The 16,475-nt window shown below is 36.9% G+C and overlaps 1 protein-coding gene across 5 annotated transcripts; it reads left to right on the top strand.

Moving 5' to 3' along the window:
* Positions 1–378: 378 nt before the first annotated feature.
* On the top strand, positions 379–15,101 carry LOC144433416 (histone-binding protein RBBP4). Of its 5 annotated transcripts, none has more exons than XM_078121730.1 (13): positions 379–448; positions 2,677–2,824; positions 3,553–3,603; positions 4,456–4,488; positions 5,450–5,544; positions 8,033–8,206; positions 9,133–9,248; positions 10,026–10,186; positions 10,566–10,629; positions 11,109–11,171; positions 11,530–11,684; positions 12,277–12,445; positions 13,187–15,101. In XM_078121730.1, the coding sequence occupies exons 1-13, from the start codon at positions 430–432 to the stop codon at positions 13,253–13,255; spliced, it is 1,317 nt and encodes a 438-aa protein (XP_077977856.1). In that variant the 5' UTR covers positions 379–429; the 3' UTR covers positions 13,256–15,101. The 5 variants fall into 5 exon arrangements, with proteins under 5 accessions (XP_077977856.1, XP_077977855.1, XP_077977859.1 ...); XM_078121729.1 differs by having other exon boundaries at positions 8,027–8,206; XM_078121733.1 differs by lacking the exon at positions 4,456–4,488.
* Positions 15,102–16,475: the final 1,374 nt, after the last annotated feature.

Below are 16,475 nucleotides of genomic sequence, written 5' to 3'. Positions count from 1 at the left end.
GCTATAAAATGTCGATATATTAAAAATCACCCAATTCCCGACAGAACAGCTTTCTCATGTAATGATGTATATAGACATGGTAGATGTTGGAGAGTGCTTTGCGAAATATATCTAGCTTGTTTGTGCTTATACGTCCCTCAGGCTGATTACTAGAAACCACTAAATATTTGTTGTAGACTTGAACACTGACAGCGTTATTTTTAGGACCCTTTGGGTGCATTGCGTTTCCGTGCGTCCGAATGAACGATTGTCTGGGGGAAAACACTGCAAAGCAGAAAAAAAAAACTTAGGGAAGCGTTGTCAGAAATTGCGCCCTCTAAAAGTGATATTTAGAAATTTGGCGGGGAATTTACGCGCATGCCCCCTTTGTTCCAAAACACGGTGAAGTCAGCTGCTAGCAAGGCGCACGTTTCAGAGGGATACCCCAAAATGGCTGAAAAAGAGGGAGGTAGGGACTCATTAATATGTTTTGTGATACTGAATACCTTGTGATTTTCTACGACTAATTTCTGGTCAGCAAACATTTCTTCCACTGAAACGCTCGGTAACTTGGCGACATCAAGTATTTCCTATTTTCTGCGCCATTTTGATTTTGCCGGGTTTCCTATTGTCATTACTGAACAGCTTTTTTGGATGGCATTTCCACGGCTGCATATATATTGGGATGAACTATTCGCTGTTTTGTCCTTTGTAAATACGTAATGTGAAAGCAATGTAGAGTTGTGGAATAGTTTTTACAAAATATCACCAAATGTTTCTTTTGACTGCCATGGCCTATGGCCACACACTTAAAAGTTCTTGTTTCTCTTCGTGGGAAGGAAAAGAGATACCCTACAATGAAGTTCAGCATTTAACTATATTGAATGTAATGAATATGAGTACTGCAGATGGCCTTTGCAACATTGTTTTACTTTTTATCAGCTGAGGGTCATACTCAATTCAAAATATGCTTAATGTTCCATAAAACTTGCATGACTTTCTTGATGCTAAATTCGATGTGTAAACTAATAGTATGCTAATGTATTCCAATTTCTACTGAAATTATCAAAGGATAGTTAAGCATTTGGTATCACAGTTTTAGTAATTTTGTACTGTTTTTGCCAGAAATCAAACGATTTTGGTATATGAAGCACATTGACATTGCTTAAAACTTAGATGCAGTACTGTAGCGGTTTTGCTATACTATACTAAGTCTCAGTATGCTACAACCGCGCACAGATAGTAGTGGATAAAGCTCCCATCTAAAATGGGTTCCGGATCCGAGAGCACATTTTTAAACCATTGGTTTTTTACCATATCCCTCACCTCTTTGAAAGTCAAGCATATCCTATGTCACTGACTCGAACTGCATCATTCTCGATCGGATTAATGCTTCCTCTCGTTATTTTCAAGTGAAAATCGTACTATAGACTATAGTCTCGACAATTCAGCTAACTGTTTAGATTCTGCAGACATGTTGACTAATACTGCGTATGCACTGGCACGACAATGAAATAGACTGCTGAGTAGCACTCCCATGTTGTGGTTTGGAGTATTTGTTGCCGTTTTGAATATAAAAATTAACTAATTAGAGTATTGACATAGTGAATTTTGGTATTGAAGCTAGGGAATTGAATGAGAAAACCATGGAGATTTCAGATTGGTTGTGCTCGTTGACAGAATTGTAGCTTTGTTTGATTTGCAAACCCTGTGAGAGTTACAGCAACATAAAATATGAAATAGAATAAAAAGCATTGTAAACAAAAACAAAGCTACAATTATTGCAGCTACTTAAAACTTTAACTTTTAAAAAGATTGAAGCATACATACCTACTTTTATTTTTGAAGTGTGCTCATAGTACACTCACTATTGCAGTTTTCGGACAGCTAGATATCAACTCGTATTTCAATCATTACTGTTTTCTCTGGAACTGTCATGTTGTCATGTTCAAGCATTCATACGAAAGAGCAGATGATACTAAAGCTTTGATTCAACACTAATCTTGTATCAGTTTTGAGAGTACTAATACCGGCGATCATAAAGTTACCGTATGTAACAACACTGCCAGACATATAGTTGTCAGTGTTTTCGCTACAGCAAAGTATGCAGAAATGTTACAAAATCACTAGAATATCATTTTGCTCTCATTTTAGATCTATAAATCTCTCATTAATAGTTTTCTCAGTTCAAACAAGATGACAATTTCCATGAAATGTGGGTGTTTTTAGATGGAAACATGGAAGGGTTATAAATTCGGGGACTATGTCATCTACAAAATTATTGATGACTGTAAACCCTGTTAAAAAGACCTAAGGAAAATGTCTAAATAAAAATTAATGGGTGTTACTTTTTTGCAGTGTTTATCCAATAGTAATCATCAAAAAACATGAACTTGTCCAAAAACTGCGACAGTGAGAGTGTACTGTAACTTCTAATCTAAAACCAAGTGGTGATTCCAGCTTGTAGTTTCAGGAAACAACATTGATGACAGATTACATAGCAAGATGGTCTATAGTTATGTAAATTTCAAACCAATAGCAAGAAAATGATATTCTGTTAAATTCTCAGTGACCATGCATATAAATGTTTCCAGTAATGGAAATCCAACCAAGATTTTGATATGTTCTTTAAGCACTGTCCCATTTTCAATACTAATCGGCTGTTTTTGTGCTGGTAATGTATTTTGTGTTACGTAGAAACATTTGATGATGCTGTGGAAGAGAGAGTTATCAATGAAGAGTACAAAATATGGAAGAAAAATACACCGTTTTTATATGATTTGGTCATGACACATGCATTAGAATGGCCAAGTCTAACTGCACAATGGCTGCCCGATGTGTCAAGGTAAGTTAAACTGTGATTGCATGAGATAGTATGTTTGTACTGCTTGTGTGTCACTCACCACCACAGCCATGGTTCAGGTTCACTGATCAGGATTGCAAAAATACACTAGGTAAAGACTAAAAAAACAAAAAATTGTTCAACAAGGACTAGAACTGATCCTATACTAGTACACTGATTCCTCCCCCCCCCCACCACACACACACACACACACACACACACACACACACACACACACACACACACACACACACACACACACACACACAATGGAGCCATGAACCAGCCTCCTTTGGTGAAAATTTGATAAAAAGAACCATCCCATATTTTGATGGGAACACATTTGAGTCTGACTTACTAAGGAATATTGACAGTGACTGACTGACTGACTGACAGTGCCAGCAATTCTGTGTAACATGTTTAACAGCAGCAAAATTGACCTTGGCCCATTGATAGGAGGTGATTATGTCAATGCCATATGTGACAAAAGAGAAGTTCAACTCTTTACACCTAAAAAAGGGAAGATGCTCTTTGCTAGTCACCTGAAGTATAGTGGGACAACTTGACATGGAAATCAGTGGTACAGATTGGTTATTAGTTTGTTGTATGTTAGGGAGTCTAACTATATCCCAAATTCTTACACCTTAACTCAATGACAATTGTTGGTTTACCAATCCACAGTATCAATAGCATTACAATATGAATAACGATTTCTCTTTTGTTTGTTTTAGACCTGAAGGAAAAGACCATTCCATACATCGACTTGTATTAGGTACTCACACGTAAGTAGCCAAATAGATTATTATAGTTTGATAGTAATGTAATGTAATGTAATGTGAATGTCCATTCTCATCACCTCAGGGAATGTTGGGGGGAAAATAGCAAGTATAAGTCACTTACTAAAAGAAGCCTGAGGTTGAAATACAGTTTCAAGTCATAACATATCATGTAGTCTGTACCTTGTCAGGTTTTATATTGCTGATGGCTCATTCCACTGTGCTGGTCAGATAATGACTTTGTAAGCTTGAAGTCACCAAATCTTGGCTCAAGTATTATGGAAATCAGTGCATATATGGTCAGATAGGCATCTTTTATTTCTTGGTATTGATGCAGATTTACATGGTATGTACTCGGCAGCAAAACCAACAGTCTGCATTATCTACCCTATCTTGTCTCTTTTACTCTCAACATCAATCTGGTAAACTAAAAAAAGTCTTTTCTAGTCTTCACATGCTGCAAAGTACAACAAAACCTTGCCTTGTGCTTATTCATTTGCTAAAATACTAACAACCTTTTTTCACAATTGGCTTGCATTGTGTGATGAGATCAGCAATATGAAGATACTCAAGGCTCAGAATAGACAACATGGGGAGAACTATTACTGTGAATTTCATGTAAAGAAGATATATTTTTATCATTGGCCCCACAAATATTGAACCTAGAAGAGTGCTATCAATGTGTGATTTGACTGATTTTCATATTCTTTGAGGTGGGGAGACTGGAAATTCATAAACAAACCAACGACTTAAGATAGCAATGGGGACCTACGAAGTAGAACAAAAGCATCAAAAATTTTCCATGAAAAAAATTGCATCATAATGCGTTGACGTTCTTTTTTTGTTTTGTTTTTTGAGTTTAATGGCTGTGGGGCCAACTACGGATAGTAGGTGAGTTTCATATCAAAATAACCTCATGCCCCTCAGAAATTTCAATTATTTTATTCAGTATTCCCAATCCCAATATTTCTAAAACTTTAATTTAAATCTTACTGAATATCGACATGGCAGGAAAGTTCAATTTGTTTTACAAAATTACAGTACAAAAATGGACTTTGTGTTGAGATTTTAATCAGTAAAGCTTGCCAGTCATGCATAAAGTACATTGTAGTCTAGGTTCAACATATTCCAACATTTCAGTATTTTTTAAACTCAATATTTTTGCATAAATGTCTTGTGAAAAGACAAGGATAGAAATATTTTATCATGTTAAGAGTGAAAAAATCTCTCTCAAAGTGAAATATGAATTTAACTTTTAGGAAGTTTGTAAACGATAAGGGGCAATGGGGTTAACAATGGCCAAACTCACAATGATTATATTTCGCCTTGATATACTTATGGAGGGACGTGGCCTTCATAGGAAACCCCACACAAAGGAGATGACGTGAATTGTTTTATTTGTAGTTTTAATTAATGTATACTTCATTCAATGTGGCTAAAGTCTTGATAAGAATGCATTGTGTGTTGATTTTTAATGACTGCTATATTTTTTACACCTTTTTAAATTGCTTGTATTATAGACATGGGCTCAACTTGACACATTACGCTATACATTTTATCATGCCCAATGATATTGTATTAAAGACATAAACAACTGTTTCGCTTCCAATAATATGATTCACAACCAAAATGGTCTTATTTGTATATACCTGTGAATTAAACAGTTTGTTAAAAAAAACTACACTATATTTTGTGTCGTTCTAGCTGGTAGAAAGATGACTTTTAAGGTGTTACTAAGACAGAAAGTAACATGTTGTAATGGCAGATATGCTTGTTATGTGTGTATTATAAGTTTTTGGTAAAACTTGCTGAATTGATAAAATATGTCAAGCCACAGTTCTTTTCCTTCTAGGTCAGATGAACAGAATCATTTACTGATAGCAAGTGTACAGCTACCCAATGCAGACACCCAGTTCAATGCCTCACAGTACGACAGTGAAAAAGGAGGTGAGTATATGCACCAAGCATGGGATGGGAGGGAGAAATTTTTGTAGTAGATAGATGATTATCAGCTCCATGTTATTAACCAATGAATTTGTACAGTTGCATTTTATGTTCCTCCTCATGTATTATTATAATGAGTATAGCGTTTGTCATGAATATTCCATCAAATTGATTATTACACCAAGTAACACTCCCAACTGACCACTGCTACAACTATGAATCCGTTCTATCTTGATACTCTGGTAACACTCCCAACTGACCACTGCTACAACCGTGAATCCGTTCTATCTTGATACTCTGGTAACACTCCCAACTGACCACTGCTACAACCATGAATCCGTTCTATCTTGATACTCCGGTAACACTCCCAACTGACCACAGCTACAACTATGAATCCGTTCTATCTTGATACTCCAGTAACAATCCCAACTGACCACTGCTACAACTATGAATCCGTTCTATCTTGATACTCTGGTAACACTCCCAACTGACCACTGCTACAACTATGAATCCGTTCTATCTTGATACGGTAACACTCCCAACTGACCACTGCTACAACTATGAATCCGTTCTATCTTGATACTCTGGTAACGCTCCCAATTGACCACTGCTACAACCATGAATCCATTCTATCTTGATACTCTGGTAACACTCCCAACTGACCACTGCTACAACCATGAATCCATTCTATCTTGATACTCTGGTAACACTCCCAACTGACCACTGCTATAACTATGAATCCGTTCTATCTTGATACTCTGGTAACACTCCCAACTGACCACTGCTACAACTATGAATCTGTTCTATCTTGATACTCTGGTAACACTCCCAACTGACCACTGCATGCTACAACTATGAATTCGTTCTATCTTGATACTCTGGTAACACTCCCAATTGACCACTGCTACAACTATGAATCCGTTCTATCTTGATACTCTGGTAACACTCACAACTGACTGACCACTGCTACAACTATGAATCCGTTCTATCTTGATACTCTGGTAACACTCACAACTGACCACTGCTACAACTATGAATCCGTTCTATCTTGATACTCTGGTAACACTCCCAACTGACCACTGCTACAACTATGAATCCGTTCTATCTTGATACTCTTGTAACACTCCCAATTGACCACTGCTACAACTATGAATCCGTTCTATCTTGATACTCTGGTAACACTCCCAACTGACCACTGCTACAACTATGAATCCGTTCTATCTTGATACTCTGGTAACACTCACAACTGACCACTGCTACAACTATGAATCCGTTCTATCTTGATACTCCGGTAACACTCCCAACTGACCACTGCTATAACTATGAATCTGTTCTATCTTGATACTCTGGTAACACTCCCAACTGACCACTGCTACAACTATGAATCCGTTCTATCTTGATACTCTGGTAACACTCACAACTGACCACTGCTACAACTATGAATCCGTTCTATCTTGATACTCTGGTAACACTCCCAACTGACCACTGCTATGAATCCGTTCTATCTTGATACTCTGGTAACACTCCCAACTGACCACTGCTACAACTGTGAATCTGTTCTATCTTGATACTCTGGTAATACTCCCAACTGACCACTGCTATGAATCCGTTCTATCTTGATACTCTGGTAACACTCCCAACTGACCACTGCTACAACTGTGAATCTGTTCTATCTTGATACGAGCTGGATATGGGACAGCACGGACTTTGTAAAGTTAGGAGATATTGTATGGGTGACTGTTAATGATAAAATTCAAGGAAATGTCAAACTGCATGTGGTAAACTTGACTGAAATATGTAGTGAAAACACACGACAAAGAATGACAAGAAGCCCATGAAATCAATGGGACATTCATTTATAGTCAGTGGTCCAATAAGTCTGATGTGTGAAGGTGGAAATCTTCTCCCTGTATGACTGTATGGAGTAATGTCTCTTTATGTAATAAAGACGTACTGTTATTTGGCACTGATACATTCTCCCATGTGATTGTTTTGTTATTTAGTAAACACATTCTTTTATTTGGCACTGACATATTCTACCATGAACATATTTGTAGTTAGGTCCCTGCACACAATTTCATAGCTGGTTGTGAGTGGAGATATTACCATGTTTGCTTGACTGCCACCCAACTATGAATCGGGACCAATAACAATTGAGGGATATAGACAACCTGTGCTACCAAGGGGAGTGCACAACACTTCTTACAGGAGGCAACTATAAACAATTTTGAATGCACTCAGTTATTGCACCATTACTTTATGGAAGGCACTGTGTGGAGTTACACTCTTTGTGTGTACTACAGTTTAGTACTGGTCAACCAACTACTCCTAGTGAACCTTCGTTGTTCTTTATACCTCATCTTATAATGGCTATCCTTGTCATCTATCTCTCAAGTAATATTTTCCATAGTATGGATATAGCAAACATCACTAATACTTGTGAAGCCCATATTTATTTGATATTTATGTGTATTATATATTTTTGATGTAGAATTTGGCGGCTTTGGTTCAGTGAGTGGTAAGATAGAGATAGAAATTAAAATCAACCATGAGGGTGAAGTGAACAGAGCTCGTTATATGCCACAGAATCCTTGTGTTATTGCTACAAAGACACCATCTAGTGATGTACTTGTCTTTGATTACACTAAACATCCATCAAAACCAGGTGAGTGCAAAAACTGTAGTTTATAATGTTGATATGATTTTCACATTTTCTGTCTTGTCACTGTTTTCTTTATCTGTCGCTGTGCTATGAAGTAACTATTATTGTGTATGTGTTGTGTACAGTAGAGATTTTGCCAAGGAAATGAAAGGTAGGTATGATTTTAATTACATTCCTTTCAAAATACTATGGTTCATGTTATTGGAGGTGAGTTTGTTTTTTATGAAGTTTTTCCTAACGAAACATATGAGTGATGTCATCATAATCTTCTCATGGACTTTAGAAAAATTGAATCATCTCAGAATGTTGTTTTCCATATGTCAACCATATTTGTGTAATAAAATACAATATTGATTAATTTGGAAATAAAGTGTTCCAGTCTGTAACAATCCATTATTAAGAGGTACCTCTGAAAGTCCCAATAAAGTATACATGTAGTAGGCTCGATGTAAATGTGGACTGTCTTTTTTTAAGTTATCAATATTATGTCTTGTGTACATGTATATTGCAACTCTGGTAATCGAGGCTTCACTTTGCTATTAAGATAGACACACGCTAGAACTTTTGTTATTCAATGTGGTAGATTACACAAATGGGTGATAGAAGTTCCTCTGTTGTGTGAATCTAATCACCCTGTGATCAATGTAGTGCAAACAGTGGAAATCTAAAAGCAGTACAGCATGTTTATGGAACTAGCTTTTCAGAAAGCCACCCACCGAGACTATAATGAACCAGTGCCCATTTAGTAGCTTATCACTGTTGTATCAACATGTTGCAACAATAGTTTTAGTTTGTGTCTATCTTAGTAACCAAAGCCTTGATTACCAGAGTAATATCCAACACACATGGGTGGATGTCCCTATAAACAGTTTTGTGTTGTGTTTGGTGTTTTGACAGTTATATTTCTCAAATCCAAATGACTCTTTCAGACCCAAGTGGGGAGTGCAGTCCAGATCTTCGTCTGAGGGGACATCAGAAGGAAGGGTATGGGTTGTCATGGAATCCCAACATGAATGGACATCTCCTCAGTGCCTCAGATGATCATGTAAGTACAGTAAAACGTCGATTATCCGAACGTCGAATATCTGAATTGATCGGTCATCTGAACTGACTACGTGTCCCCGAAAAAATCTATTCAGACTATTGTTCTGATGTCAAAGTAATGTTTCAGTAAAAGTGTGAAGTTTGATGAATGACGATCGACATGTGAATGAGCGCGGTTTGTCTTGGAGCTACAGTGTGTATTGTTTGTAAACAATCACTGTCCACCACTTGAATGATGTGATGTTAATGACGTACGGTAAAACAAAAGATGACTACATCGAGTGTGTTGGAACGATCACACCTTCAATAACATCTCAATTAAAGTCATTGTGAATTGTTGTATTTATCATGTTTTGAAACTGTCTTTTGATGCTTATTGCCAAACAATTACTGTTGTGTTTCACACACTATTCCATGATTCTTGCCTAGTATAGCTGTTAGTGTTACTGTGTGCCTGTCTGAATTTATATATGTGATGACATTTGAACGATTTGTATACGTGCTGAATTCCACTCAGTAATCACAAAAGTAATACTGGAGTGTCTTCAATGGAGCAGAAAAATTGAGTGCCAATTTAGCTCACAACCAATGCACAGAACCTTTTTGTAACATACCAATATTTGATGTTCCTCAACCCATTAATCCGTTTGTAATTGACAAGTAAAATCTAAATGTAATGTTGACTCACAACAAAACATTAGTCTTTCATTGAAAGTCTTACTAGTTTTTATATTGCCAAAAGAGGACGACTTATCTTGTGATGTTATTTACATTTCAGACAATTTGTTTGTGGGATATTAATCAACTGCCAAATGAGAACCGTGTCATTGATGCTAAGACGATATTTACTGGTCACACAGCTGTTGTAGAAGATGTTTCATGGCATCTACTTCATGAAAGTCTCTTTGGATCTGTTGCTGATGACCAAAAACTCATGATGTAAGCATGGACAATATAGAATATATGTTGCTGTCTGCTCCGATCAACTGAAGTTCAAAAACTTTCTTTGTGCTGCAACATCATAACTGTAGTGTATACTATACAGCTCAGATAAATATTATGGATTATTTCTTACTATACATTTGTTCAAATGCAAGGGTTGATATGTATGCTTGGTGGGGTATTTCTGCCCAAGTATTCTCAGTGTTATAACTTGTATATGCTTTCACAATACCATAACCACTACTGTATTTAACAGTCTATGAATTTCCAAACCATCTGGTGATGTTGTGATCTACATTTTGTATGTGAGATATAATGCAGAATTGCAGCATTTTTTGATGATGATGTTAATACTTGCCCTGTTTTACTCCTACAGTTGGGATACTCGTTCTACCAACACCAGCAAGCCTAGTCACACAGTAGATGCACATACAGCGGAGGTAAGAGGAAAATAAATATTATGTACGTGACGATCTTCCCGTAAGGAGACTCAGGGATAGATAATACCCTCTGAAGCTGCAAGTTGGACATTTTGGGAAGGGTGGGGGTCTAGTGCCTGTTTTCTGTTTTGATACAAGTTTTGCATAAAATTGAATGGTTTGGTGTATGGCTTCCATTTTATCAAGAGGGTTCTCAGACATAACAAGAGGTTGGTGCCCTTGTCTGTTCATTAGGGACAATACCGCTCTCCATATATGTTAAAGTTGCCAGCTAATATTGAGAGATGATTTTCAGTTGTCTTACTCTGTTATTATGAATAGCAAATAGACAGTAACCCCTTGATACAGTGTCCTATATTAGTTTGAAGTGTGTAAGTTCATTGACCTAACTAACAATATCTTCTAACATTGTATGTCGTATATGTAACATGTTCATACCATCTATCTGTAATAGTATGTTGTATTATTTTATTTTCTAGGTCAATTGCCTATCTTTCAACCCATACAGTGAATTTATCCTTGCCACAGGGTCAGCTGATAAGGTGAGACTCAATAATTATACTGTGTACATTTGTATTTTAGGTCATTTAGCTGAAACAATGTTTGTGCCAAAATAAATAAACATGAAAATGGAATCACTTTCATTGGTAAATTGTGAGTAACTACAAGATGTGGAGTAACATACAAATATGATGTTTCTTTTCAGAAATGATTTTTGTAGGGAAACTTGGCAAAATAACAATACCTAGGGAAGTTGTGTAAATTTAAGCATCAGATTAGTCCTTGCAAACATACAGCTAAATATCAACACAAGTCTACTCGGCATATAACTAACAACAGATATTTGATAATTCATTGGAAATATTACTTTCATTTTCCTGGTTTTTGTTTACCCAATAGACTGTTGCATTATGGGATTTACGTAACTTGAAATTGAAGTTGCATTCCTTTGAGTCTCACAAAGATGAAATATTCCAAGTCCAGTGGTCACCACATAATGAGACAATATTAGCATCCAGTGGAACAGATCGACGTCTCCATGTCTGGGATCTCAGGTAAACAAATATACTACTTTTCACTGTCTCTCTTCATTCATGCGTGCTAGCTTCTTTCTGTAGCTTATTTTATAGTGTTGAAACTTTACAGTTTTGTTAGAAAATGTTGAAATCTTGTTATGACTGGTCTTCATTTGTATTTAGGACTGAATATGTTGTGACTTGTGTGTACTTGTACAGGGCAATGTCAGGAGATTCTCAAAAGTGTCTAATTTAAGGCCTGTGAAGATTAGAAAGGCTGCCAACTGTCGATATCTTTATCTTAAGTTTAGTTCACTACAATGTTAGGGCATAACTATATGAATGTCTAACATTACATTCTGTGAAACCATCCTTGCCCTGCTCAAAGAAAAAATCATTTCAAATTATTTTTTTCACTGATATACATGCACACTGTAAACGTTGTTTTAATTTGTAACTTAGAAACAATGACATTAAAACACAAGAAATGAACCAATATAATGTACAAGCATTTGGTTTTGATATTTGAAAACCTTGTGCAGACCAGGCCATTATAGTGTATATTTGTTCATGCAATTCTATCAAGTAAATGAGTTAGAGTTAAGTCTGATACAAATTATTTCCCCAACAGTAAAATTGGAGAAGAACAGTCAGCTGAGGATGCTGAAGATGGACCCCCTGAGTTACTCTTTATTCATGGTGGTCACACTGCCAAGATTTCAGACTTCTCATGGAATCCCAATGAACCCTGGGTAATTTGCTCTGTAAGTGAAGACAACATCATGCAAGTTTGGCAGATGGTAAGTAATCCCTGGCTCTAATCAGTGTGCTCCCTAAAATGTTATTCCAAAAGGCCTCACCAATAGTAACACTTTCTGTACTTGTCAGTGTACAGGAAGGGAGAAATGTAAAGGGCTTGATGCTGTTCTGATATCATAAAATAAAGTAATTTGGAGTACAGTTTCACTTCAACTATCTCAACATGGACTATCCCAATATCTTACTTTGAACATAAATACAGGTTATCTCAACAGTGACTTTCCCAATATCTTACTTTGAACATAAATACAGGTTATCTCAACATAGACTATCCCAATATCTTACTTTGAACATAAATACCGGTTATCTCAACATGGGCTATCCCAATATCTTACTTTGAACATAAATACAGGTTATCTCAACATAGACTATCCCAATATCTTACTTTGAACATAAATACAGGTTATCTCCACATTGACTATCCCAATATCTTATTTTGAACATAAATACAGGTTATCTCAACATGGACTATCCCAATATCTTACTTTGAACAAATGTAAGCAGTGGCTGGTTATTGTTGCTTCATTGCTACTCTGCCACTGGTTGGGCCCCACTTAAACTTAGAGAAAACCCTCCCTTATTCCTTTGTAAACAGAGCATCAGTAAGTGTGTTGCTATGGTTTAAATGATGCCTTGACAAGAGACACAAAGAAATGCTTATGTTAAAGCATACAAAGTTATGGACAGTACATGTAAATGTATCCATTTGTTTACCTTCACAGGCAGAAAATATCTACAATGATGAAGAACCTGAGACACAAGCATCAGAATTGGAACCATCAACTTCTTAAAGTGAACTGTGACTACTTCTTGAGGACCACTCAGATATTTCTTAAACCTAGCCATCCAGACAACTTCTTGAACTCACCCATTTCTAAATATGATTATTCCGATGACATTTGACCTTTAGGAGATACAGAAGAGGGTGTGCACTGGCCTAAGAATGCGAAATATATATCCCTTCATGAACTCCAATTGTTTTGTAGAATTTTAAATGTACAGTGCTATCTATGCTTGCAGTCAACTGGGGGAATATTTCTTTGTACAAGTTTGTTAATCCTTATCATATGAGAAGTATGTGGGCTAAGTCTTGTCAAAAAACACAAGTTATCATTGTGTAGGAGGGGTTAATCACACACATCAAAATACAACTGTAGAAAAGAGTCAGAAGTTGTTACTGCATGAATCCTGTCTGTGTTACCTTACACATTCATGTATGCAATAGTCTACTTATTCCTACTTAATATACATTGTAGTGACACGACATGACATGACATGACATCAATCTTTCCTACAGAAATGTGTGCTGGAGTAAAATTCTTCATTTTCTTTCTACTCATTTCAAGTACATGTTACATGTAGTTACTGTTAATAACATGAAGACTTTCAGAGAGCTTTACACGGATTTGTTAGAAAGCAATGGAAAAGATTAGGATCCTTTGCCACTATTGTTTGTGATTATTCCAAGCAGTGGAACCCTTCAGGTAGCTTAATTTCACATATGAAGGTAGTTATCAAGATGAGTGTAATCTATGATTTAAGTCAGTCAATATGTAAATAGCTTATCTGATCTGAGCTATATGCAAATTAGAAGCAAGAGTCTCTGTTTTAGTCTGAGATAGACTTCAGTCAATATGTAAATGAGCTGATCTGTATGCAAATTAGAAGCATGGTTCTGCATTTTGGTCTGATGTAATAGACTTGTACACTTAATCATATGTACAGACAGGCTCTTTGAACAGTAGGGTTAAATATATATTGTATTTAGAACCAGCAGTTGTCAGAAAACAGGAAAACAATAAGTCAGAACTATTTGAGTTTCAAGCAAAATACGACTTTTAAGTGTAGAAAACCTGTTATGAATGGTTGCCTTGTGAAATGGTGTTCTGACTTGTATCCATGTACATTGCTAGAAGAGATGGTGAGACAACAGAGATGTAACCCAATACACCTTGCAAATTTTGAATGCCCACAGCAGCACAAATAAAGAAACTTGAGACCAATCTAAACTAAAAAAATGTAGTGCTGTTACACATTTCCACCGTCAAAGAGATGGGTCATGTCTCTTTGTTGTCTGTGGTCATAAGCCATCAAGCAATATCCACATAAATTTCACAAAGCTTTTCTCCAATTGATTTACATCAGAAACACAAAACACATAGAATTCAAAATAATAAATCTGTGAGTATTGGCCAATGGTAGCCAGTCTAGCGTGGTAGTGGTAGCTTTCCTACATCACAGAAGGCCAATCACAAATGTAAAGGCATGCATGTTGACAAACTTAAACTTCAAAGAAGTTAATCAAATGAAATATTTCAAAAGCTTTTCTTTTGGTATGTATCAAATTGCCCTTTTTACAGGAAATGTGTGGTAAAAAAAAGTATCACCATATTTTTGTGGCAATTCATAGATTGCTTTACAATATTCTGGACTACACATATACTACTGTCAGTAAGTGAAGTGAACTGTAATGTATTCTTTTCACTGGCAACTACAGCCATAGACAAAAATATCAATATTTATGAGTATTTTTATAAGAAGTAATTGATCCAGAAGGGAGGTAATTTCTATTCTTTTCAACAGAATTTCTTTGTAAGGAGACCATATTCTAAGTTTCTGTGTATTAGTATTACGAAAATAAACCATATTTCATAGAATTTGTGGTGTTTTAAAATGTTGCTTGTCATTTTGTGTACGTGTAAGTTTGCATGTTCTTGAAGTGTTCAGGAAGGTGGTACATGATAGATATAGGTGGCCAAATTCTGTGGATGTCACCTATTTGCGTACACTTCTTTATGCTATACTCTGAATTTGCAGTTATTCATCTTATGGGAATAGGCAGTATGTGGATGACCAATGCAATTATCTGCAAGTTTCTCATGATACAATCACCCCACAAAATATTCTGGCAGTTTCCCGGGAAAGGAGACCTTACATTTTCAACATGAAAATAAGACTAGGACGTCGTTGAGGGCGCCCTATCAGGGCGTGTCTTACAGACTGGAAATGTAAGTAACATTTCCATGGATTTTATAAAAATAGCTGTTGCCAGTTATATCCCAGGTTATTTACAGTTATTCATCTTGTGGGAATAGGGAGTGTGTGAACAAATACTTTTGAGAAATTGTGTGTGACCATGCAAACAATGAGAAAGTTTCTCTGGAATAAAGTAAAGGTAATTTACATGATTAGGCCTAGGGGAAAAAAATGAATTTATTGGGGGGGGGGGGAGCGAGGAGTAATATTTTGGTCAAATTCTTTTCTGCACCCCCCCCCCCCCCCCCATGCTCCTGCCAAAATTTCAGGAGCGTTCGTTTACCGAGTACATTCTCTCTCTCTCTCTCTCTCTCTCTCTCTCTCTCTCTCTCTCTCTCTCTCTCTCTCTCTCTCTCTCTCTCTCTCTCTCTCTCTCTCTCTCTCTCTCTCTCTCTCTCTCTCTCTCTCTCTCTCTCCCTCCCTCCCCTCTCTCTCTCTCTCTCTCTCTCTCTCTCTCTCTCTCTCTCTCTCTCTCTCTCTCTCTCTCTCTCTCTCTCTCTCTCTCTCTCTCTCTCTCTCTCTCTCTCTCTCTCTCTCTCTCTCTCTCCCTCTCCCTCTCTCTCTCACTAGCTATCATGGGGGATGCTGTGTCTGCCCAGAATCAAGATTGAATTGAAATATAAAACCATGCTGACTAAGTATCTCTAAGTACAGCCCAATGTGAGACCTTTTTCGCAAAGCCCACATACATTTGTAAAAAAATATCCCGTTGTTATGTACGCGGGTCAGTATGGACGCTGAAGTTGATTTCCATCGTTGTTTTAATGTACTGTGGATCTCTGAAGTGAAACGGAGAGGGGGGTACTGTATAATTACACATTTAAATATGTGTATCCGGAAAGGGGGAGGGCACTACGAATACTACGAAAATTATTGGATTCAGGGGGGGGGGGGGGCATGAACATTTTTGAGAGCACGAAGGGGGGGGGGGCTGCGAAAAATTGTTGACCAAAGTAATTTATCCCCAGCCGCCCC

The sequence above is a fragment of the Glandiceps talaboti genome, chromosome 3 (genome assembly GCF_964340395.1).
Source record: "Glandiceps talaboti chromosome 3, keGlaTala1.1, whole genome shotgun sequence".
Taxonomy (NCBI): domain Eukaryota; kingdom Metazoa; phylum Hemichordata; class Enteropneusta; family Spengelidae; genus Glandiceps; species Glandiceps talaboti.
Note: the sequence above shows the minus strand (reverse complement) of the source record. Positions and strands in the feature narration are given on the sequence as shown.